This window comes from Alligator sinensis, unplaced genomic scaffold (assembly GCF_000455745.1).
Source record: "Alligator sinensis unplaced genomic scaffold, ASM45574v1 scaffold280_1, whole genome shotgun sequence".
Classification (NCBI taxonomy): Eukaryota; Metazoa; Chordata; order Crocodylia; family Alligatoridae; genus Alligator; species Alligator sinensis.
This window is the reverse complement of record NW_005841835.1, coordinates 6,019,117-6,029,997: the sequence shown is the minus strand read 5'-3', so window position 1 is coordinate 6,029,997 and position 10,881 is coordinate 6,019,117. Positions and strand designations below refer to the sequence as shown.

Sequence of the window (10,881 nt, the reverse complement as noted above, 5' to 3'; positions counted from 1 at the left end):
TGTGTGTGTGTGTGTGTGTGTGTGTGTGTGTAAGCTATAATAAGTTTGCCTTTATTTTACTCCCAACTTTGCCTCCTCAATCTGAAACTGAATCAAACAGCCCAGTTGGCCTGTGATAAAATTGATACCCTCACAGTGCCCAGCTAGCCTGTGACACCCGTCCCCACTTCAAAGCACTAATTGAATACTGTGTTGCAACTGAATTAGATGCTCACTTAATAGAAGTTTACTTGCTGATGTTGCCTCTTTCCTTCCTTGCACTTATGAGAAAGCATTTCTACAAGTATACACACTTCTTGTACACAGGATTTATAACAGCATAAAGGTGGAGATGCTTGAGAGCCCACTTGTCAAAATTATTGGCAGTTAAGGATTGCATCATCTATGATAGAAGTCCATTTTTTAAAAAGCCAGGATTTATATGAATTTAATAATTTTTCACTATTTTTTTAATATCTTCCATCACTTCTGACGGTGGGTGGTAAGTCTTGTGGCAACTCAGCTACACCACCATCACAGGCAGCTGGCTGTAACCCTGAGTAAGGACTGCTGCTCATTTTTCTATTCACCCCAGGTGACATTAGAGGTGAGTACCAGCTCGTGGCAGGATATAGAGGGCAGGAAGAGACAAAAGGTTGAGAACAAAGAACAAATTGAATGAATGTAGCAGAGAGAAGAAAAGAGCAAAGGAAACACTTAGGAAAAGAAAGGTGAATAATAAAAATGTAGAAAATGGGGGAGAAATGAGCAGCACTTACTTTGTTCCATTCTTCTCTAAAAATCCTCAGTTCCTAAATCCTGCTAAGCAGGTGTTACTAGCCCCCACTAAAACTATTATGTAAAATGAGTCAGCAACCAACAGGTGCCAGATCTAGCCCATGGAACCATTGGATTTGGCCCATTTCTCTGACTTGGGGTGGGTCATCCTGGCCTGCAGCCGGAAAAGGTTACCTACTTACCCCTAGTCTAAGAAACCCCCCATCAAGAAGGCCAGCCTAATTTCTCACTTTCAATATCAGGCTGCCCCCCAAAAATCTTCACACTATAATGAATACTGACAACACTTTTTTTGTGCAGTCCTCTATCACTCTTAAAACTTCACTGTTCACATCCTACCACTGCAAATCCTAGGAGCTTTCCTTGCTTTACTGAAGACCCCAAGTAGTCTTTGATCAGTTTAAGATTCAAATAGCTATATCTTGTAGAAGCCAAAATTGTACACATGAAGTTAGGCCTTTAAATCCCAGTATTGTGACCTACAGAAGAGTAGATTGATTTTCAGAGCCCAGTGTCTGCAGCATCCGTTGACCTCAGTGAGCATAGAAAGTGCCATTACATTTGGATGTGGGTCCCTAAATTATGGCAGCAAGTTTGAAAATGTTGGATATTGTGATTGAATCAAGACTACAGCACGCATCACAGCCTGTCCAATTTTCTAATGCAGGGGTCAGCAACCTACCACCTGCAGACCAGATCCAGCCTGCAAAGGTCTAATGCAGTTTATATTTTACTAAGGGAAGGGTGATTCCTGAACCATTTGATTCAGTTCACTTTTTGCCAACAGCATGCTGCTACAGCCCAAGTGAAGGGGGAAAGGCTGTAGCCTCTGCTCCCATGAGTGGCCAGATGGAAATGGTGGCCTGCAGTGCTAGCTGGACTGTAAGCTGTGACCTACATTTGCAGCAGGTTGCCGACCCCCATGCTAGCACATTCTGCTTTTCACATAGACCTGCTTCTCTTTTGTATCCAGAGGTCACATTGCTACTTTGCACAGAAGCTGCATCAGCCACAGACAGGCAGTTGGAAGGGAGTTTGCATCAGTACAGTGTCACCAGTGGTAGACCGGGTGCTACTGCTCTTGCAGATGAGAATTTAGGGAGAAAAAAAAAAAAAAAATCAGTAGACCTGTGGGTATGTTTTCCCCAGAGGCCAGTGACTGAGGGCACTGTGGAAAATGCTATTGAGTGGGTTATATAGGATCCATTTTCCAAAATATTTTTTTCAAGGAAAAGTAAAACTTACCACCAGAAAGTGCTGTTTTCAGTCCTCCTCCTATAAGATAACTGCACAGAGGCTGGCTTGACTTCACACTTTGGTAGTACCTTTCATCTGAAGAAAGTAAATTAGACAATGAATTTAGCTCCCCTTCCCCCATCATGGCTGGGGTTATAATTCCCCTCTTCATATGAGGACACTGAGGCAGAGAAAAGTGCAATTAATTGCCCAAGTCCACACAACACACCAGTGGCAGAACTAAGAACAAAAAAGCAGCCAGCATTTTGGAAGTGAGGGGGAATGTCTATATGTCATGCACCTCTATAGGGTGACAGATGAAACTAGCTTGGGCTCACCTCTAATTTAAGCCTTATTTCTGAAAGAGGCAGAGGGAGCCTCCCTGCAATACCCGCTATAGCATATGACCTCCAGATGTATGATATTTACAGTCAGAGGATCCAGATGTGATCAAATGTGCTAGTGATTTGCTCCAGCCTGCCTCTACTGAAATTTCTACCTAGTAGTAACATAAAAAAACTAAAGTATTTGAGGACTTAACATGCCAACAAAGAGAATAGTGGTAAAATTGGTGCTTTTTGTCCTCTTATTATGAAGACAAAATTGAAAAGATACAGCCTGATTACACAGAGATCAACCAAAAGGCAGAGAAAACCAAAAAGCAACCAGTTCTTTGCAAGAGAATTAACACATGATACAGTGTGGGGGGTTTTCCCCTTCACATTGTGGTGTGATTATATTAGCCTTCTGTGACCAAGTTATATACAATCTTTTCCTTTTACTGGAGACCTTATTGCAAGTTAGGACCTCCACATTTTTTTGAGTCAACTATTGTAGTGCTGGTTCCTTTATTCTGAAATGCATGTTAAATGCTGTCTTCTTTTAGGACTGCTTCTTTCTTGTAGTTTGATCACAACAACCTCGCACTGTCACTATCTTGTGTTTAGCCCCACTGAGTCCCTTCTTAGTTGATCAATTCTGTAAGGAATGCAACCAGGTCAATTAATCCAAACGAATACAAAAGTTAACTCAAAAGTCTCCATCTTTATTTTAAAAATGTCTGAAAAATGCATCCATCCCAGCCTTTGGGCATAAGTTCAAAGTCAAGTTACAACCCTCCTAACTCAAAAACAAGTGGAGAGTTGACCTTTTGCCCCTCTATCTCCCCCCTCCCCCCAAATAAACCTCTATCCGATGTAATAAACCTCTATTCACTTAATGTCCTGTGAAGTCCCTAATGACTGTTGCTCTGTTTTGCCTACCATACTAATTATTAGAAGTGGTTAAGCACTGGAATAGTTTACCTAGAGATGCTATGGAATACTTTTCCTTGGAAGTTTTTGAGAGCTAGTTAGACAAGGGCTTGACTGGAAGTGTTTAAGTAGAGGGCTGGACTAGAGATCCTCCTTAGGTCTCTTCCAGCCCTATTGTTCTAGGATTCCAACTTTTAATAGATGTAGTTTGCTAATGTGCAAGTCATTAGAACAATAAGAGCAGCATCCAATGTTAGGCTTTGCCATTTGAAAGGCCATAACTTGTACAGCATTCTTCTGGACATGTTGTAATACTGCTTCCAAACTGGCAATGCTCTTGGACAGAAACTCTGAAAAAAATCAGTAAAATGTACTGATTCTCAGTGTTGTCTAAAATGGAGAAGCTTTTCAACAGACTGGAAGCCTTATATATTTAGAAGAGAAAACTGAAATATCAGTATAAGCTGGATGGGTATGGGAGGCTCTCTTCACTTTCTGAATAGGTCAGGGGCAGATCCTGTTATGCATTGCCAATATTTTACACAGGAATGTCAAGCTCATTTGGCCCTATGGGCCAGATCAAGACCAGAGATCCCTGCAGGTTGGATCCGAACCACTTGGCTTCTGGCTGCAGCCTGCAGCATTGGCAGTCAGGAATTTAACACCACCATCACACAGCCCCCAGAGCCCTAGGTGCTGCAGCCACTGTCAGCATGGCCAGCATCCATGGGGTGAAAAGCCACCCATTTTAGCTGTCAAGGACATCCAAAAACACTAAGTTCTGCCATGGCATTGAACCCCGAGGTTCTGGCCATGCTGACACTGCAGCTCTAGCAGTGATGGAGAAAAACCCGGGGGGCTACATGACACCTCAGTGGGCCAGATCCAGCTTGCAGGAAGCTGGATTGACACGCCTGTTTTACCCCATCACAAAGATGGTATTAGGTCATGCCACCTGTCAAGAACCATCAGCTTTTTAACCCCTTATAATACCCCTTTATTATCACTAGTAAGACTGGAGCAAATTGAGGAATCTTCTTATCCTAGAGCAGTGGGGTGCCTTGAAATTCTTTCAAGGGTGTCGCAGGGTGTTTACACAATGTTAGCATTACTGGGTGTGCAAACATAATTCACAAGATAAACCCAGAGATGCTAAATAGGAATTCATAGTGTTCAAAGCATTCTGACTGGCTGTGGACTTTCATAGATGTTTGGGTCAGAAGGGACCTTAGCAAATCGTGTTCCACCTCCTGCCCTGGGGTCAGACTACCCCAGCCAGGTGCATGTCTAGCCTCCTCTTAAAAACCTGCAAGGTAGGGGAGAGCACCACCTCCCTTGGAAGCCTGTTCCAGATTCTGGCAACCCTTACCATAAAGAAGTTCTTCCTGTTGTCTAACCTAAACCTGCTCTCCGTCAGTTTGTGGCCGTTGTTCCTAGTTACTCCAAGGGGTGCACTGGTAAACAGAGTATCTCCTATTCCTTGCTGTTGTGTGTGTGTGTCCCCCCCACCGATGTTCTGAGTTCTTTGCAACAGAACTACTTCTTATTCTATAGTAAAAAATGAATGAAAATTAGTAGTAAAAAATGAGTGAAAATTAGAAGCTGGCACCTTCTGAGGGTACCTCAAATCTACTGAATGGTGCTTCAAGTCTGAAAACCACTGTTTTACAGTTAAACCAATACATCTGAATAATTCTCTATGTATAGCTAAGTATCCTACATCAATAGCCAACTGTAAGGACAATTCAGCAAACGGGGAAGATCACCATTACCACAAAAATGCCATAGACCAGGACAGCATTTTCTCTCTACATGGATATATATGGTTCTGTAGTTACTATGCATTCCTTGAGGAAAACAATTCATAGGTACAAAATTAAAGTCAATAAGGTAAAGTTGCTGATATCAAAGAAAACAACACCACTGCAATATAATATAGCTTTAAAATGAAGTTGTATTAAATAACGTTCACATTCACAATTAATACTGGCTCACTATTAATACTGGTTCATTATTTTCCATTTGAAATGCTTGTATTTAACTTTAACCGTAATGAACAGTGCACAAGATGGATTCCCTGGTTGTCAGGATGCAGTCAGTCATTCTTCCAAATACTTATGTCCAAAACAGGCACAGGCAGACCTGTTAGCTAAAATTCAATGTGGTATTCCGACATGGAGAAAATTTCTTAAAGAAATTTTCTCCATCTCAAAATATGCCCTCAAAAGCACATTTTCATTATTTTTTTCATTACTAACAACATGTAGTTTCTAAAATAAACTATAAGATTTTTTTTTGCAATATTTCCTGGATATAGGGATCAATCCTCATCCTGCCACACAAATTCCATTGAAAGCAATGAGTTCTGTGTTGACCAAGCAACTACCTAATTTACACTGTTACAAGTAAACAGGTTGGCACATTAGACAATCTTATATAAATGAATTTGTTGAAGTGCTTCTCTATCAATGTCCTTGTCCATGTACACATCATAGTCCAGCTGCACCTCTTCTACCCACTGACTGAGCTGTATGTCCATCTAAAACAAAGAAAACAAAAATTAACAGTTTTGAGAACAGCTGCAGTTCCAAGGACTGAGCAGAATAAGAGCATGCTTACACATAATTTATTCAGAACAGATAAACTTTTTCCACAAACATTATTTGACCTCAAAAGGAACATCTAAAGATAACTTTAAAAGTAATTCAGTCAGCAGAAGAGAGAGCAACTGGACTATATATACACACTGCTAACACATTTCAGTTGGCTTTCTGCATATACATGTATAAGTAAATAAGCCTAATGGTTCCTGACTGGAAAGACCTAGTTAGCCTTCCTGACTGGAAGGCATAGTTTAATAGGTTATATAAATTAGATGTCTGCAGCAGGAGAAACTATGGCACTATTGCAGGTATTTTCTTTCTCCACACACATGGAGGTTCATGATCAATCTTGTTTTTGTATTAAACTATTCTTGTCTAACCACTGTCCCTTCCAGAAGTCAAAGTGCATCTTTGCTTTTAATGTGGTGGAGGATCTATTTCACAGCTGACAGATGATTCTAACTCTTCTAAAGCAGAATATTGTATATTCAGTGAGCCACTCTATCAGTAGCCCAGTGATATACTTAATTCTTCCAACTGACACATTTGCTAAAACATCCCCTCTCTAATGATGTGTAAACTGTAAACAATCCCCATTAAATGCACAGTACTGTGGTATAACAGCCCCCCCAAATGACCAGTTTTGTTAGTTTTCACGGCTTCTAATAGCAGGCCCCAAGTTGACTGTTAGAAGACTTGACAATGAAGAGAGTTAATCAGGTTTAGGACTCCCAATACCACACAACTGGTATTTAATCGGTTTTAAACACCATTGTGTTTAAAACTGCCGATACCACACCAATATTACTTCATGAGTAGTTTACATTAAGGTTGGTTAAGAGCACAATCTGGGTTAGTTCAGTCTTTTTTTTCCAGTCCTGAGGCTATACACTGAAACAGAGTATGAGATTCTTTGAGAACCTCAGAGTTAAGGCATTACATGAATGAAACAGCAGAATAGCCCTGTTAGGCTAATAAGAAGTTTTTCTATTCTATAGCTGGGAAAAGTAAGGCACTGGGATTCAAGGGCAAAACCATGGAAATGGGTGTCAGAGTTGGGTATAAAATGCAGAGTCCCAGTTTTCAAGTGCCTGATCTAAACTTCAAATTAAATTACCTTAGTTGTACATGTGCTACTGAATATTAACTATTAGAACGCAGATTAAGTATCAAAGCAACTTTTACAAGAAGTAATAAAACATATCTGCTAGAAACTGTTTAAAAAAAAAAATCACAAACCTGCAGGGTTGAGAGAGATTCTTCAAGGCTTGGGACTGTCACTAATAACAACCCTTTCTTCCGTACATTTTGACTAATAAATTCCCAGGCTCTGAAACACATTTTGAAATTTAAATATGGTATTTAAAGATCGCAAGATGATCTCTTTTAGAAAAAGAAACACATTCAATGCAAAATGAAACTAAATTTGATCTGAGCCTTCAAGAGGCCGAGAAGTGACTTATACAACTTAGTAACCAAAAGCAGATGAACTTCAAAGATTTGTCATTTGTACTTTAGTATCAATTATTGTTACAGCAATTTTTGGACCATTCAATTACCCCTTATGAAGACAGGGGGTTATTTTAACTGACTACTGCAATGTTTTGGAAAAAAACTGGTAGAATAAATAGAGAAACATTTTTTCAGTTTAAAACTAGCGAATTACCTTATGGTTTATGCTAAATCTGACAATCAAGTGAAGACACTTTAAAAGCTATTCCTTCATATAAATTATGTGTGTAACTTCAAGAAACATAACCTGAAAGATTTTCATAACTCAAAAGGTTAAACACATTGCCAGATAAAGATTACTTGCTCAGACACACAGCTTACCTGGCTTGCTCCAGGCTGCCAAGAAAATATTCAAAAACATTATTCATTACAACTACATCAGCATTTTGAAGAAGTAAAGCCTGAGTACAGATGTCTGCATGGATCACCTGAAAAAAGAAGAATTTCAGATGGAAGTAAATTAATAAATAAGTTGCATGGCTTTTTAAATCAACATGGAGTCTGTCAATAGACCAAAGCATCTATTGCCAACATCTGTCACAGATAATCAAAGGGGACAGACCATTCAAGTTTGTGATAAGCAAAACAAAAATAAACTAACGGAAGTGAGTGTTAAGGAAAAAAGATTTTTTTTTTTAGTAATTAAACTTCTTAAATCATTATGTTGAATAAAAATATGATCTGCCCACTTTTGGCCTAATATGCTGAATGCCACTAGAGTACAGAAGTTTTAGATAATGAATTTTCTGCTTTAGTGACTTGTGCTTATTTATCTCCGTTAAGGATTTAATTCTGTTAAAGCTTTTATGAGGCTATTGAAATGCATCTTCAGGGTTGCACTGGTTGCAAAAGGAGCAGTGCTTAGCTGAGTCCTCAGAACCCAAGTTTAGTTACTGGACTCTCATTCCACATTCTGGGATGATGCCATGTCCTCAAACTTTGAGGAAAGGATTGTTTTTATCCACCCAAAAGAGGATAACAAAACACGTACTTTACAGGAAAGGCAAAAATGGACACTTGAGCACTCTGAGAGGCAGCTACACATGGAGCAGCATCAGTGGTTATGCGGCTATTGGTGCGGCAGGGGCAATGCTGGCTCTTTTTGTTGACATCCTGGTCCTCTTCCACTTTGCTATGCTACTGGTTTAGGGACAGTTGATGAGACCTGTTGCCTGCAGCTAAACAGATACTTTGGCTAATGATTCTGCTTTCTGAAGTTCAACACTACACCAATGTCTTCGTTAATCTAGAAATGCTATTAGAAGTTATTGATAAAGGATGAGGCACTAGCACCTATTCACCTTTTCTAGTCAGCACATCAGGGATTGAGAATTAAGAAAATGGGTAATTTAGGTTTCTAATGTAATTAAAAAAATCACTGTCATGGGATGATACTTCACCCTAATCCACTAGATTGGATAATCCACATTTTGTTACATTAATCTAGTGTTTATATAATTACCACAAGGCTCAGCAATGGAGAATTTTGGATTCTCTAGGAAAACATGACATCTTTGTATAGAGGAGACATCATTTTTGCCACTATTTTGTTTGTTTTAAATCCTGTTGATATCCATTAAGAAAAAAGGATGTCCCTCCTCTACTGAGGCATTTCCCCACAAATTAAATGTAGAACTATGCTGTTCCAAGTGATAGAGGAAGAGGTATTCCATATATCACTGTAGTAGCTTGAATGAGGAAAGAAAGAAAACTGAGTCGTGCTAGAATTTAGCACTGATTCATGCAACAGAGCCCAAACACTACTAAAATACCTTGGTGTGTGTTTAGTTATGGCCAGATATTTCTATATTAGCTTTAATTGTAACAAAATGCTAAGGTTAATAAAAATGGTTATTTTTATCCTATATATAATTTATCCAGATAACTAGAGTCAAAGGGTTCACTGTGAGTTTCTCTCATACTTTGTAGTAAACATAAGCTGTAAGTGGGATTCCGATCAGTGCTTCTTTGGTAAGAAGATTTATACATTCTTCCTTCCTGAAAATGTAATATACTCTTTTCTAATTAGTAATTCATAGGGACCGTGTCAACCAATCTCAAATCTGACCTACAAAAAGTTTTTCAAAATCATTTACTGTATTATCTAGAAAATAAAATGATGTTTGCATACTACCTGTACATGTTATTCTATCAAAGGAGGAGGCTGATTTTTGCTACATTGAAATGGAAAAAAAATAAAAATAAAGAAAAGCTTGATTTTTAGGGCACTAAAATGCTTAATAAACCAAACAACTGTACAAAAGTTAAAGCACCCCTGAATACAAATCCAAAGGACTGACAGCTTTCAAATATGGGGGCTCTTCAGAAGTTAGCTGAGGCAGGCAAACAGCCTGTGTGCTCAATGCAAGAAATTGTACAAAGCACTACCAATTTACTTTCATTCTTATTAGTGACATCCCTAGAATTTCAAGCCTGGATTCAGGAATGTGTTAACAAACTGGCTTAATTTTAAATGTGTTGAAGCCCACTGAATTTAGGGGCTCTTAATTAAAAGGTAAACATGTATTTCAGCACCTTTCCTGGGTAAAAGTAAGTTCCTGAATCCCACCCCAATTTACCTAAGCTTCTATTTTTTTTTTTTCCCACAACATCAAGTATTTGCCCCAGCATGACTTCCATGCACTTATTTTTTTTTCTTTTTTAATTTATGAACAGGACAACCTAAGAGTCATTCATAAAAGTCCTGCCATTAAAGAAATTGTTCCACTTTCTTGGTCTAGGATGATGATATAATGTCCTATTAAAAATAAGTCAGAAAATATTAATCACTAGCAGAACTTCTTTTCCTCCAAAACTTTTGGTCTCCTTCTATGGATTACTTAACCAAATGGCTTGTGTCTGTTTTCCACTGCTAACATCTTGCTCCAGAGGTTCAGTTAAAGAGACAGGATTCATTTTGTAACACGTTGAAATCCAAGAATGATCTATTCAAAGAGGTGTGATAATAGGAGTCACATGACAATTAACATCAAATGGGAACTGAATAGTAAAGTTGCCAGGCATTGCTTTGAAATGCTTTCATCTTTTTCATCTCTGCTTTGAAAACTAACATTTCAACAGAATCACAAGGTGTGAAAAAAAACGACCACTTAAGAAGGTGCATGTTTTCCAGATTAAAAAAATGTCTCAAGAGCAAAAATATATATCTGCAATCTCCAGTGAATGAATCTGGAAGAATATTCCATTGTACAGTACAATTTAATTCACTGATATGTTTCAGTCATGTCAGAAACCTTTGCAAAAATAGGATTTTGGATAGGCTGGGTATGAGCACATGTAAAGCATTGCAGTACTAAACTGGGATTAAATAGTTTATGCTGTTATTTCTGCTGAACAGCACAGTATCTTCTTAATTGGTTATTTTATTTGCTGAGCAGTGATAGCACCTAGCAGCTTGTGTATCTCCACTCAAAACTGTGTATGCAAAACGGGTAAAATCACAACCCTATTAAAGTAAGTAGGAATTATCCCTATTGACT

The 10,881-nt window shown here is 38.6% G+C and overlaps 1 protein-coding gene across 1 annotated transcript in view; it reads right to left on the bottom strand.

Annotated features, from left to right (window-relative positions):
• Nucleotides 1–4,799: 4,799 nt before the first annotated feature.
• LOC102370199 overlaps nucleotides 4,800–10,881 on the bottom strand; it is a 27,702-nt gene continuing 21,620 nt past the window's right edge. Inside the window, 3 exon segments of the mRNA XM_025201605.1 lie at nucleotides 4,800–5,805; nucleotides 7,109–7,199; nucleotides 7,703–7,809. Coding sequence (XP_025057390.1) covers nucleotides 5,689–5,805; nucleotides 7,109–7,199; nucleotides 7,703–7,809 — 315 coding nt within the window. The 3' untranslated portion in view covers nucleotides 4,800–5,688.